Raw genomic sequence first — 15,522 nt, 5'->3', positions numbered from 1 at the left:
CAGCCAGAGATGACAGAAGAACATGCTCTATACACCCGGCCCAACCTGCTAGAGATGGGCAGCAGCTGCAGCCAGGTCTTGGAGGTCTGCAACAGCCAGCCACTCCCCTTCACCAACCGGCCTTCAGGCTACCACCAGTGGAGTATATTCTACTTGGCTGGGCTTTTTATCTTGGCCAGGGGTGGGTCAGTACCAATGGATGCCAGCACCAGTCATACCACTAGTTCCAGCCCTGCAGCCAGCTGCTGTGTAACAGCTGGTTTCTGCCCCACCCCCAGCTGTTCCAGCTGCACCTCCTGCAGTGCATCCAGCCCCTCCCACCATGGGACCACCACCAAGATTTAGGGTGATATTTGATGGGACCCCAGGGAAGTTGGCATACTTCCTCAACCAAGTGTGTGTGTACATTGACCGGTATTGGGACCAGTACCAATCTGACCATGACCTGACCATTACCAATAGGTGATGGGATGAATGAGGGAGAGGTGGTGGAGTGGATAGCCCACCTTCATGATGAAAGACCTACTGAGCTAGACGATGCCAATAAATTCATCCAGCTGCTCCGGGCCAGATTCGAAGACACGGAATGCAGAAATGGGAATGAAGCCCTGATTAAGACTATGAAAAAGGGGAATCACCCCCCCCCCACCAAGGTGTTTGTCTGGGAGTTCAGAAGGGTGGCCAGGAACCTCAGACACTGGCCTGAATCCATTCTTATCCACTATTTTAAGGAGGTCATAGACCCAAAGATTAGAAAAGCATGTGGCATCCAAAGTATACCAAACCGACTGCAGGATTGGTACACCATGGCCATGGTGATGGATTGAGAAATCAATCCTTACCACAAACCCGCACAAGAGAAGCAGGCAAGAAAACATCTGGGTCAGCGAGCCCCAGTGAAACCACCTGAACCACCACTGGCCCAGCAACCTAGCACAATTAAATGCTACAGATGCAGTCAATTAGGGCACTGAGAGTCCAAGTGCTTAGCTCCTGTGCCTGTCCCTCAACCTCAGCCTCCCATAGCAACCAGAGGAAGGAGGACCACAAGGAAGCCACTAGATGTGAGCAGATTCACCTGACAAGCCGTAGAGGTTCCCCCTCCCATAAAGGAAGGTGAGAAACCTCCAGCCAAAGAAACCCATTCCAGAACCGCTAGTGGGGATGACGATCCAATGGTGAGTGGAGCCATCTGCCCTTTCACTGTTAAAGTCAGACTAGAAGTGCCAGAGACTGGGGTGCAAGGGGAAGTAGAAGCAGTTATAGATACAGGCTGCACCAGATGCATAATTGGGTTCCCCATTGTTGAGCAGTTAGGAATAAAGACAAAACCCCTGGTCCAGCCAATCTGCTTCCAGCAAGTAGATGGGACACTGATAGGTGGAGCCCCTGCTACCCTAGTCACTGAACCTATTAGGATGGAGATGGGGTGACACCAAGAACTTGTAAGATGCGTGTTAGCTCCAAAAATGACTGAGTCTGTTATATTGGGGCTAGCCTGGCTGGACGAGTGGGCCCCAATGATCAAATGGGAAGATGGCTACAGAAAAATTAGAATAGGCATAGGCCCCTTTCCACCAATCCCTCCAGAGAGCTGCAATCCACCGACTAGCCCCAAGCCACCGGAGGTAGCAGCAACTGCCACTGAAATGCTGCCCGCTGCCCCCAGGTCCCCAAAGAATACCAAGACCTGGCCGCCATCTTTAGCGAAGAGGACTGCAATGTTTCCCCCCCCCCAATTGACTGCGCAATTGAAATTGAACCAGGGGCTAACCTACCAAAGCCTAAAATGTACTCTATGACCCCAAAATAAACGACTGAGTTGTGAGTACATTGACACCAATTTAGCCAGAGGGTTCATCCAACCCATGAAGTCTAAGGTAGCTGCCCCAGTGCTATTCAAAGAAAAAAAAGATGGAGGGATGAGATTCTGCATGGATTTTCACAGGATCAACGCTGTGTGCATGCAGAATACCTACGCACTCCCCCTCATGAAAGACATGTTGAATCACCTGACAAAAGGCAAAATATTTACTAAACTAGATTTGAGAAAAGTGTATTACAGAGTACGCATATGGGACGGGATGATTTTAACTGCTTTTAACTGCCCACTTGGCAGCGTCCAATTCTGAGTCATGCCTTTTGGGCTACAAGGAGCCCCTGCAGTCTTTATGCAACTAATTAATGAAGCACTGCATGAGCACCGATATAATGGGGTCCTGGTTTATTTGGATGACATTCTCATCTTCAGCAAACTGCTAGAAGAGCACATTATCTGGTGCAGCAGGTATTGAAAAAACTCCTAGCTGCAAAACTCTATGCAAAGCTATTCAAATGCGAGTTCCATAAGATCTCACTAGACTACCTGGGTTACCGAGTGTTAAATGAAGGGATCAAAATGGATCCAGGGAAAGAAAATGCCATGCTAGACTGGCAGCCGCCTCACACACACAAACAGCTCCAAAGCTTCCTGGGGTTTGCCAACTTCTAAAGACAATTTATTCCCTCTTTTGCAGAGGTAGCCCTTCCCCTAACAAAGTTGTTGAAAACAGGACCCCCCCCTCATGAAACCCCATCCAATTCAGCCGTTAGCTTGGATGATGGACTGTCAAAAAGTGTTCAAGAAATTGAAGCTACTATTTGTGGAAGAACATATCCTCCAAAACACCCAGGTCCTGACAGGCAATTTATTGTTCAAGCCAATGCCAGTGATGTGGTAGTGGCAGTTGTACTTCTCCAGGAAAACCCTCAGGGTATATTGTTGCCTTGTGCATATGTGTCTAAAAAAACTGACAGACACAGAACAGTGCTGGGCAGTTTGGGAGAAGGAGGTGTTTGCAATCTGGTGGGCTCTCTTGTCATGGAGACATTTCCTGGATGGGGCCAAGGTGCCTTTCGAGGTCTGGACTGACCACAAAAACCTTGAAGCCCTGAAAATGCCCTGGAAACTTTACCCTAAGCAAGTTTGCTGGGCTCAATACTTCAAGCATTTCAATTTCCAACTCACATACATCCGGGGGGGAACCTTTTGGCTGATGCTCTGTCATGGAAACCCCAATATGACAGCTGGCAAGAGGAGATCAACTACACCATGGTCCCTAACACACAAAGTGCAGCCCAAGCCACCACTAGGAGCCAGGCCAGATGCCAAGCTGCCCCTTTTGAAGAAAACTACGGACATTAAGAAGGCACTACTAACTGACCAATGGTACACATAAAACAAGGAGATTCTAACCATGAGAGAGGGATTGGCATGGAAAGGGTCCAAGCTCTACATACCCAACAGCTTGAGACTAATGGTACTACAGTGGAGTCCTGTCTCTCATTTAGCTGGTCCCTTGGATTCCTAAAGACCTTCCACTTGGCTCGGAGGCAGTTTTGGTGACCGAAAATGAAAGCAGATGTAGAGGAATATGTAGAAAGTTGTGCCATTTGTGCCACTATGAAATTGAGGCCAGGGAAGCCTCCAGTTCTCCTCCAACAAGTGGCCAAACCTGTTGCCCCGGGAAGAGACTGACATGGATTTTATACTGGAACTTCCTGAAAGTGGGGGGCACTCAGTGATTTGGAATGTAATTGATTTATTTTCCAAGCAAGCCCATTTCACTGCTTGTTCTGGGCTGCCTTCATCCCAAAAGCTAGCCCAGATGTTTGTTAAGCAAATTTACAGGCTACATGGAGTACTGCAATGTATAATTTTGGACAGGAGAGTCCAGTTCACCACTTGGTTCTGGAGGGAGTTCCTGAAATCCATTGGATCTTCACAAGGATATAACTTGGCTTTTCATCCGAGTATGAACGAGCCTACGAAATGTGTGAATGCCATGGTGGAGCAATACATCAGATGTTATATAGATTACCAACAAGAAAATTGAAGTGGCTTATAACAATGCAGTGCACAGTAGCACTAGTTTAAGCCCTTTCCAGGTCACTCGTAGTATGGAATTTGTTCTCATGCCAGAACTACCAAGAGAACAACCCACCTTCATGTCATTAACCAAACAGATGGAGTAATTAAAGAAGGGTTGGGAAAGCACAAAGAAAGCGCCAACGGAAGCCGTGGAAGCATATAAAAAACAAGCCGATAAACATCAATCTATCCAACCCCCTTTTTGGGTGGGAGATTGAGTTTATCTATCAACCAATTGCATTAGGCTAAAATTACCTAGTAAGAAATTAGGACTGAAATTTTAGGACCTTTCCCTATAGTGAAAGTGATTAATCCAGTAACTGTGCAATTAAGTCTCCCTAGAATACTGGGGTAAATACACCCAGTCTTTCATAGTAGTTTGTTAAAATCTGCTTCAGTTCAAGGCTAAGGCCACAGCCAACAGCGCCTCCCAAAGTGATTGTAGTACAGGGTGAAACCCATTACAAAGGAAAAACAGATTCTAGATTCTAAATTGCATAGAGGCAGATTGCAGTATCTGGTCCATTGGAATGGGTACCCTTTGTCAGAGGTGACAAAGTTAACCTGTTTGGGTTAAGAGCTATGATATCAAAGCGGATGTCCTAGTGAAACAATTCCATGATAAATTCCCAGACAAACCAAAGAGTCCTCCTGGGGGTGTGTGAGGAGGTTAACTGCTTGTTGATTGAATTAACCCCCTGCTTGTTTCTCATTCCAGGATGTGATTTTCGCCTGAGAGGCGGGGGGAAGCCTGTCAGCTTGGAAGCCAATTTTCTTTGAGGCTTCTGGGCTGCCACATTTAGTGCCTGGGAATTTGGGAGGGTGATTTCAAGGAGTGGTGGAAAACTAGCCACAACAACATGCTACCCTGTACCTGGAGGGGAGTGACTGGGGGTAGTTTCCAGTTGGAATGAAATAACAATTGGACCATGTGGTGGATGATTTGGTGCAGGGGTTGGATTTGGGGTTTCCTTTGGGCTAGAGAAAATCCGGAACATTCAGATTCAGGTTTTCCCAGATGTGCCAATAAGACATCTCGAATAAAATGGATCTTTAGGAAGATGATATTCTCGGAATCATTTTCTTTGGAGGTTGTTACCGTGTTTCTCATATAATAAGGCCGGGTCTTTTTTTTTTTTTGACCCCCGAAAAAATGGCTAGGCTGTCTTTTCAGGGGTGACTTAATTCCCCCCCCCCTTTGCATCTTTGGGCGGGTGGGCAGCGATGGCTTGGATGTTGACCTCGGCATTGGTGGGACACTTTGTATCGGGGTCAACGCAGGCAGCACCATATCCAGGTGTGCAACAAAAGTACTTCCTAATGGCAAGCCCCCCCACCATTCCCCCCCATTTTGCATGTTTTAATATAGGCCTTAATTTGGGGGGAGGGGCTTAATTTAATGCCTATAAAACGTGCTGGGACTTCCTATTGGGGGAGGCTGCATTGTTGGAGAAACAGGGTACTTGGAATGCTGATAAACTATTTGCCTCCAGAAACTGTGGACACTTCAACACTGGAAAGTTTTAAGAAGAGATTGGACAGCCATTTTTCTGGAAAGGTATAGCATCTCTTGCTTGTCAGGGGGTTAAACAAGAAGACATCCAAGATCCCTTCCAACTTTATTCTATATTCTACATTCAACTGAATGTTATGAATATTGTCTTGTCAGAAAGGACAATTTATTACAATCACTAAAAGACAAATGTAGTGTTTGGCAACTGAGCACACATTCAAATTCTCACTCAGCTATCACATTTGTGAGTAGACTAATCAACCTGCATAGAAGACTTTGCTGTGAAACTGAATTTATAAAAGCAAGATAGTATGAAAAAGTAGATAGGATTTTATTTGTTCTCAAATAGTATGCACAAACATAATCAATATTGCCTTGTTTAAGTACTTGTACTTAAACAAACAATCAATACTGGACAATGGATGCTCTGAAATAGTATTATTATTATTATGATTTTATTATTATTATATTTCCATGTAATAAGATATAAAAATACATCATATCATGAAACAATTATTTTCAACGTCACAAATCAATGCAATAAAATGCTTCAAAGCAGGGATGTTGAACTCAAGGCCCACAACTGGATCCAGCCCTTGGGCTGCTTAAATCTGGCTCCTGGGGCCACCCTGGAAACAGTGAAGGACTGGCCTGAGGTGCCTCTGCCAGTGAAAACGGAGCTCTGTTTTCAGCTGCAACATCCTCCTGCAGCCCATTGCCAGTGAAAACAGAGCCCGTTTTCTGCGCGCCCGTCCCAGGCTCCATTATTGCTGGCAGAGGGCTGCAGGATGTCGAGCTGGACATGCCCATCCTGGTTACGCCCACTTGTCCTCCCCAGGTCAAACACAACCCTGATGTGGCTCTCAATGAAATCAAATTTGACACCCCTGCTTCAAAAGATAATATTTTTCCTGGCTTTTTCTCCCGTTGACCTCATAGATAGGTCTACATGGGTTTTGGACAGTTATCACAACTGGATTACAAATGCCTTCTTTCAGGCTGTAATGGACTTCCTAGTCTAGCTTCAAGGTTCCCTGGGAGTTTCCAACTCAAATACTAACCAAGCTTAGCTTTCAAACCCCAAGTAGGTCAATCAGGTGCTGCCATCTGCTGTGACAAAATATTTAAAGGAATTTCTTTATATGTTCTACAAATCTGCGGATCATTAAAATGCTGTTTTGCTATGTAAATTTAATGGTTCACTAAATTTGTATTTCCTTCTTAAGGAACTCTAACAATAATATAAAATGCAGTCTGGATGCAAATACCTTGATATCTTCTATAATCCATAGTTTCATGGACGTATTCTATCTTACAATTTCTAAAATATATTTCATATATTTTCTAATACACACATGCTCGCTTTTTCATCAGAAAGTCACTATATTTTCTCTGCCACTGTTAATGTAGCTTCCCAGAAGGAAAAGGAATTTATTAAATTTACATGCCATCCATTTTCAAAAGCGACTTTAATATTAGCAAAATATCTCAAATCCTAAGAATTTACCATCTGAGGGTCATTCATGTCCTCTGTAGCTGAGACAATTCCAAAAACCTAGAGTAGCTCAATTCTAATATCATACTAAATTATAGATAAACCTTCTTCAGGCTGAACATAGTTTATGTGCTGGTCTGCTCAATGAAAGCTCCTTCTTCTAATCCATCTTTACACTTCCCAAAAACAAGCAGCATTTTCTATTGTTATTTGAAGTATTTTAATCTGGAGGTTTGTTATGTATACCCTTTCACAGCCATTAATAATCATCCTTGCACATTTTTGTTATTTAAACCCATTATCTATCACATTTTAAATAGCAGCAAATTCCATAAACCTATTATGAGTTTGTAACACAGAACATACTGTATTTTCCTTTTTTTTTGTTATTTATTTTCCTGGGGGGAAAGTGCTCCTTAAATTAGGCTTTTCTTATCTCTTTTCAACTCTATGGGATCATTTGGAGGTAAAGTGGTAGCAGCAGCATGTTTACAGTTCACAATTCAACTGTACCCAAGAAATATTCTAACACAAAACAATATTGGGAAGTTTTCAGGATGTTTCCAAATAATCAATAGCATGGAACTTGTTTTCCATAGCTGCTGCCCTATGTGAGCATACTGAGACACAGAATGCTTCTTCAAAACCCCACAGCTCTTTGAAATTTCCCAAGACCATAGGTATTTCCATTTTACCATGGGTTTTTAGCCAGATTATCTTTCTATCTCAAATTTTCTTTCTTTTTCATCCATACAGACAAACATGTACAGTCTTACCTGTGATTTTGTCTCGAACCAGTTTGCATGATTCAATCTCTCCAATGCTTCCAAACAGACTCTTGAATTCTTCTTGTGTCATGTTCTGGGGTAAGTAGTTGACTATGAGGTTAGTTTTGGAATCATCAGTGGCCCCATTGGCACTGATCAGTGGCCCATTGGGGAGGGAACTGTTGCTTGTGGGGCCGTTGGACACCTGGGTCTCCATTGTGCTGATTATCTGCTGAAAACAAGAGGGAGGAGGGAAAAGTGTTACGGTTACGAAGGATGGGAGGCAAACCCAGCAGTTTGTATGACATTGTTCATTTGCAACGTAAGAGTTGTTGGAATGGATTAGGCTTATAATATATTTGTTTCAGTGTTATGGTTTCATAGAGGTTATATTGATGTAGTATATAAAAAAGAGAGAAGAAAGAGAGAAAGAAAATGCTAGAAAAAAAGGAAGTGCCAGAAGCCATACGATGGTCCTATTTTGTTCACACTAGTATACTATTTCTATGTAATGCAGCTCCCCAAAAATTGCTCCTACAGGAATGCTATGCTCAAGCGGAATACATATTGCCCTTGCCTGAACTCAGAGACTAATACTTGGGTGGTGGACCAACAGAGAAAATCAGTACGTAGAATAGATGAAGAAAAGTTGGAGAAAGGTCCCCAAAACACCTCTGCAGTTTTGCCAAAAACTGCTATGTGGATACGTGCATGAAATCACCAGGACTTGTATTTGACCTGAAGGAGATTTTAAACTATTTTCATTTAATTTCTTACCATATTTTTCCATGCACAAACAAATTTAAAGTGCATTTGATGGGAAAGTGGTGGAAATTCAGGACCTCGCAATAATGACTGATCAGTGCTTCTTTAGGCAATACAACCCCCCCCTCCCTTTACAATGGTTCTTTCCACTTCATTCCCTGGACATTTATTCTGATTGTTCAAAGCCTCTGTGCCAACCATCCACTTCTCTGTGCTTTCCCTACAGGCAGCTCTTCTGTTAGCAAAATGCTGGTTTCCTCTTAAACTATTGATCAGGCCATTGATTCTGCCATTACACTCCAGCCTCAGGCCAGGAATGAATATCATCAAAGAAAAATGCATCACTAATTTGCTGGGCCTACCAATAATCTCCTTAGAAAGATGGTTGTGGACGGGGCACTCTTCTTTCACTATATGGTATTTACTAGGCTTTGGAAATTTAAATTTCTACATAAAGATAATTTTTATTTGGTTGAGTATAGTTCCATGTTTATTCTCTACTTCACAGAAATAAATAATGGTTCTAAAAGCCATCATTCAAAAGCCATATTACACTCTAACATAAAGACTAACCAATATTATGTCACACAAAAATTCCGGGATGCTGCAACCAGACCAAGTTGTTGCAACTTGCCAATAATTTGCAAATGTTTGGGTCACATGCAGAAAACCTTAGGAATTTATGCAAAAATATAATCTGTAAAGTGATCTAAATACAAAATGTATCTATGAAATAACTAAAAAGAGATGACCAGTTTGGGTAACCGTCAAGATAAACAAATTCAGAACAAAGCAGGGAACAGCAGAACAGATACAGATCAATATTAAGTCTGCAATTCTGTTCACATTTATTTAGAGGCTCTGATGATGATTTAGAAATGTCTAATTTTATTCTGAATGCCTATTACCTTGCAAAGATTGTCAACAACTTTCATGGACATATGTTAAGCTTACCGATAGGAGCAGTTTCATACACCCTCTAATTTATATACACAATTCGTACATTATACTTGTAATTGCTGTACTAAGTGGACATCATCTATATACCAGTCTCCAGGCAACCCTCCCAAACCAAGATATAAAACCATGTTATCAGAAGCATTAGAACATATCCAATTTATTGCCATGCCATTTTTAATCTGTTTCTTTTTTAAATTCAATTTAAGATGTTTCAGTTTTTCAGGACTCTTAAGTTATTTATCTTTCAAGTTGGTTTCCTACTCCCAGATTGCCATTCCCACTGTGGTGCTTATTGGAAAAAAAATCCACCCTGATTTACTGATGTTTTGTTAGCTTCCACATTAAGAGTCTAGTATAATAAATTTAGAACATCCTAATAGACTGGCAAATTTGTTTTCTTATATTTAGTAAGTTTATTATATTAGCCTCATTCTATTTTATAAGCAACAGTCAGTAAAACAATAGTTAATTAAGCACAAAAGCTTTAGGGCCTCAAGCACATATAGGAAGCTGTACCAAAAAGCAAGAAGCAAATGCTTAGCCACTGTCTCTGAAGAAAAGCAAGGCTGGGCATCACTCCTCTGCCTACTATTTTGTAATGATTCTGTGATTATTTTGTTTAAAGTACTTGTAAGCCAACTGCAGTTCATCCTGCAGATTAAAGTTCTACCAGACAATGGATCTATTATGTTACCTAGCCACCCCTGTGGTGGCTTCTGCATTAGTGATTTCTTGCTGGGTTGATAACTAAAGGAATTTAAATTCCCAGGCTAGAGACCAGAGACCATCCTGACTCAAACAGAAACATCACCTAGCCATAGTTAAAAACGACCAGAATGAGCTTCAGAGAACCTTGGACTTCCCTATTCTCCCCCTTCCTCTTACAAGGATCATTTTATGCAAAAAAACATGAAGAGAGGCTGAAATGAAGCACACCATCCACAGTTAAAATTAGCGATAGCTTGCTAAATAATAAGCAGTAGTTTAAAAACTGGGAGGCCTTCCTTGCTTCTGAACTTCCATACTTCCAACTTCACAACCCTACTGGTGACAGAAAATGGGCTGCCCCTAAAATTACATGGGAACCAGTGGTGGGATTCACATTTTTTTTTACTACTGGTTCTTTGGGTGTGGCTTAGTGGGCGTGGCAGGGGAAGGATACTGTAAAATCTTCAGTCAGAGGTGGTATTTGCCGGTTCTCCAAACTACTCAAAATTTCCGCTACCCATTCTCCAGAACTGGTCAGGACCTGCTGAATACCACCTCAGATGGGAACATGTCCAAGTAGTCACAATGATTCAAGACTGACTCGGAATTTTTTTTTCCTAAGTGTTTTAGAATACAGGGTTAGTTATTCTATTATAATCAGCATTAAATGGTAGATTATTGTAATTAAGATCACATTGCATATCTATTTAAATAAGACTTATTTTCAAGTTCTATAATTTTTGTCAGTCTGCACCCACTAACTTACATCAGAATCTAAACTTTTCCAGGTCTCACTGACCACAACAGTATGGCAACTGCTCCTCAATAGAGAGAAATACTCTGTGCTTTCTCTGTGGCAGCCTCTGCCCTATGAAATACCCTGCCCCCAGAGGTTCGGCCCTGTTAGCCTTCATATGGCTTTAGAGATCTGGCTTTCCTCCCAAGTGCTGGGAGTTAATTAGATGATGGCATGTTAACACAGATTGGATTTTTGTTGTTTTAAATGTTTTATGTTTCAACTGGTTGAGTGTTAGTTTTAAAAATGCTTTAATATGCCTTTTCATTTTTGATTGGGAGCTGCCCAGAGTTGGTTGAAAGATGGGCAGATGTATAAATATTTTAAATCAATCAATCAATCGATCAATAAAATAAAATACAAGAATGTAATACAATAAGTATTACAATCAGAGAATGGCAAAGATTGTAAAGTCTGCATCTGTATTTAGTATGTAAGAGACCGACAAGAAGATAAAATGGAAAGAGAATGGAGTTAAGAATTGTAACTTCCTTGAAAACTTTGCAAATTCAATGCAACCTATTTGAACCAACATAGAATACTATATACTGATTGTACTATCAGTCTTTTGCTTGTTACCCCTTGTTACCTCATTGATGGAAACTCCTTCTTTTGAAGCTTTCAAGACAAGGACATATTCTATAGATAACAATGGGTCTGAATAAGTAGCAGAGTTACCCATTTTGATGGATGCCCATGTATCAAAAAAGTCAATACTCCAATGTTACCTCTTATGCTTGTGTGAGAGATTTGATAGATGTGCTAAGGAAAAGATTAGAGCAGCTGAAAATGTGGATTCCTCTCTTTTACATAATTAATACAAGGTTAGGAAGTCTTGTTCTTCATTGCATCTATGTACCTCACCAGAAAGCAAAACTGGCAGAGCAGATGCATAGGTGCAGTTCCTTCAATTGGAATAGAAAATCAATGTGATGCAGTATAATATATTTTAATTAGAAACCACATTCCTATTCATTTATGATGATCCCTAGGCAATTGTTAACAAATCACTAGTATTTAGCATCCTCTTTGAATTCCAAGAAAAAAGGAATTTGCTAATTAAATTATCAAAATGTCTATCAGGACAGGTAAATTGCAAGGCTGAAATATGTTCTGAGTGACTTGAAATGAACTTTAGAATAAAAATGTAACAATGCAACAAAATCTCTCCAAGTCCTGGTGAGCCCACACTGACGAAGCATCACAGTCCTAGTGACAAAATGCTATTTATAAATTACAATTAGATAGTCAGGAAGAGTGTACGAACAATCCAGTGCATTGCACTGTGTATTATGTATTCCTTTTGGGGAAGATATCATGGTATTGTAATTGGTATAATGAGTCAAGATAGCTTGACTGGAGAAGCAGAGAAAAGCAGGAAGATTGGCAGAACCAGCCTTGGGGTGAGATCCCAGCATCCCAATTGATCGTAGCAGTCACAGAGAATGGAGCTTTCAAAATAGGAAGAAACCTCTCCAAGGAAGAGGGAGAAGATCTGTAGAACACAGAGTTCTTGGAGGGCAAACAAATGTTGTTATGCACTAAGAATCTGCCCATGGGCAGGGATGGGGGAGACTAATAGTGGGGATCCTATTACTATTTAAACTGAGTCCAGAGAAGATCAGGGTGAAAACTTTTGTAATTGTTTCTCCAGTATGCATCTGGAGAATGAGTATATTAACAAGCCACAAGGGTTAATGATGCGCTCCATAGAAGACCCAAATGCAAGACTGTATATTGACGTCTGCATGAAAATGCCAGGCACCTCTAAAACAGAATGGGAGAGTTAGCATGCGTAATGTTAGGAGAAAATATGAACACAGCATGGAATGGAAATCATGGAAATAGAGGAATCCTTGGACAATAGAAAACAAGGTGATTGCAGAGTTTTAATTTGTTGAAAGAAAAAAAAGGGATTGGTAACAGACAAGGCTACAGAGAAGCCCAATAATTAGGAAGGATTTAGATAGAGGAAAATACAGGTAGTACTTATTAGCATCTGTTTGAAATTATTACAGTGATGAGAAAGTAACTTTATGACCAATCCTCATATACATAACCTTCATAAAGAAAGCTGTAGTAAGAGTATAAGTATTGCCATGGTTTCACTTAATGACTGCTTTGCTAACTGACCAAGCTGCTGGTGAAATTATTCTTGCTATCTGTATTCTACATGAACCTGATGGAAAACCCAGAGTGCATGAACACTAGCAGTAGCTTCCCAGCATTTGTTAAAGTTACTTATCTAATGAAATCAAGTATTCCAATATTCTGTTCTTTTAAAAGTACTTGCCCTGCTTCCAGAGATAAACAGGTATTAACTTCAAGCAACTGATGCAAACTTTCCAAACTTGGTACCAAGCATACTAAGAAGTTTCCTGACAGTGAGAAAAATTAATCAGTGGAACAGGTTGCTTCCAGGAGTTATGGGTGCTCCAATCATTGGAGGTTTTAAAGAAGAGATTGGACAACCATTTGTTTGAAATTGTATAGGGTCTCTTGCTTCAGCAGGGGGTTAGACTAGAAGACCTCCAAAGTCCCTTCCAACTCTTTTATTCTATTTGAAATAGTATAACTAATCATACCACTCAGTGGTGGGATTCAAATTTTTTTACTATCGGTTCTGTAGGTGTGGCTTGGTGGGCATAGCAGGGGGAAGGATACTGTAAAATCTCCATTCCCATTCCACTCCAGGGGAAGGATACTGTAAAATTCCCATTCTCTCCTCACCCCACTAACCTGCGTTCCAGCTCTGTTCTCCTGTGCAGGGCAACAAAAGAAGACCCAGCCAAGCAGCTGGGACTCAGGAGGCAGAGAATAGATGGGAGCAAGGCCAGTCAGAGGTGGAATTCTGAACTACTCAAAATTTCTGCTACTGGGAAGGGCAGAGCTGGCGTCGCGACGATACGGCATGCGATCTTGGAGGTCTGAGATTGCTGCCAATATCTTTACTCCTGGATGGTCCTATCGGATCTAAACCGTCCCGAAGAGACGGTAAAAGTGAAGAGCGCATCCTGTCGATCCCAGGGATACTGCAAAGTCCCTGGTAGATTCAGGAGAAGCTCTTCTTGCCAGCGGCAAAGAGGCAGCCATTAAAGCTGCTGAAGTTGGGACAGCTCCAAAACAAAAGAGAACAGAAAGAGAGAGTGTGCCGGTTTGGTGAGAACTTTTTCTTTATTCTAAGATCTGAAAGGACACCCTAAGGAAAAGAAAGAATCTGTAAAAGTTTTGACAGAAGTGATTAAGTGGTGATTTTAAACAGGAATGTCAAAGTAATGTTTTTTTCCTCATTGCTGGATTTTCTATACATGATCTTATATTTTGAAACTGGACTGATTTTTTCTTTTACATCTATTTTTTTTCTCCTTTTTGATTTTGTAACATTTTAGTCTAGAGACTCCCTTTTAGTTATTTCTTTTTAAAAAAATATCTTTTTTTAATTAATTCTTATTATATTTTGCTTGGAAAAGGAGGGGGAAAGTGAGAGCAAAGAAACTTTGTAACACTGCCAACTAGAGGCTTGAAAATATTCTATTTCCCTGTGACCAGACAAAGCTGAGAAAGAAAGAACTGAGACTCTTTTTCAAGGACATTGCTATTTGATAAGATAGAGGGAAGAGCATGGGAGAGTATTATTGCAGGTGCTCTTCTGGGTTTCTATCAACAGCTGGGGTCTGGTGTTGAAACCTAGGGGGAAAAAAGGTGATAAGTTTTTGGAGAAGAGAGCTATAATAAGAGCCTTGGATAATTAAACAAAGTGCAGTGTGCTCTTTTTACTTTTTCTAAGTTGTGCTATCCCTCCTCACCAGCTTTATTTTATTTCATTTTATCTTTTTTCTTTTTTTTGCAATAGCTATTTGGACCTTTGACTTTGTTGGAGCTTGTCTTTGTTTTTCTTTTTTTTCTTTGGAAGTCCAATGACAATTAAATGGAAAGGACAAAAAAGAAGATCGAGATGGACGCTAAATAATACCATTTTAAAGGAAAAAGACTTTACACAATGGATGGAGAAAGAATTGGCCTTTTTCTTTAGAGAAAATAAAAAAGAAGATACTTCAATTCAGAATGTCTGGGATACAATGAAGGCATATGCTAGAGGCTTAATAATTGACTATATAAGGAAAAAGAATATTAAGAAAAGGCAAACCATCAAAGTTTTAGAAGATGAGCATAAAAGACTTGAAAAAGAATTACAAAAAATGCCACAGAAAAAGGACATTAAACTAAAATTGGATATAATTAAACATAAAATGGGTCAATAGAGAAAGAAGAATTGGCACAGAAAATTAGAAGCGCTAAACAGAACTACTTTGAAGATGCAAATAGACCAGGTAGATGGTTAGCATACAAATTGAGAAAAGAGAAAGAATCAAGGAAAATATTACAGTTAATAGATAATCAAGGCCAAGTTTGTTATGGCAATAAAGAGAAAAAGGAAATTACTCGAGACTTTTATGGACAATTATATAAGCAAGAAAATATCGACGAGGAAAAAGTCAAACAGTATTTACAGAATGCTAATCTACCTAAGATACCTAAAGAGACTGAAAAAATGCTAGAAAGTACTATAACAATGATGGAATTAACTGAAGCACTTAAGAAGCAAAA

At 40.6% G+C, this 15,522-nt stretch overlaps 1 protein-coding gene across 6 annotated transcripts in view; it reads right to left on the bottom strand.

The window, feature by feature from the left end:
- The window catches only part of ELAVL3 (ELAV like RNA binding protein 3), a 108,430-nt gene that overhangs the window by 29,677 nt on the left and 63,231 nt on the right, over nt 1-15,522 (bottom strand). For 5 of the 6 annotated variants that reach the window (XM_087925968.1, XM_026716756.2, XM_087925969.1 and 2 more), the window contains exon 2: nt 7,695-7,917. In XM_087925968.1, the coding sequence (XP_087782094.1) occupies nt 7,695-7,917 (223 nt within the window). The remainder of the gene's footprint in view (nt 1-7,694; nt 7,918-15,522) is intronic. The other variant, XM_026716755.2, reaches the window with a different exon arrangement.

The sequence above is a fragment of the Pseudonaja textilis genome, chromosome 2 (assembly GCF_049901715.1).
Source record: "Pseudonaja textilis isolate UNSWEBS1 chromosome 2, rPseTex1.2, whole genome shotgun sequence".
NCBI lineage: Eukaryota > Metazoa > Chordata > Lepidosauria > Squamata > Elapidae > Pseudonaja > Pseudonaja textilis.
This window is presented reverse-complemented; position numbering and strand designations above follow the sequence as displayed.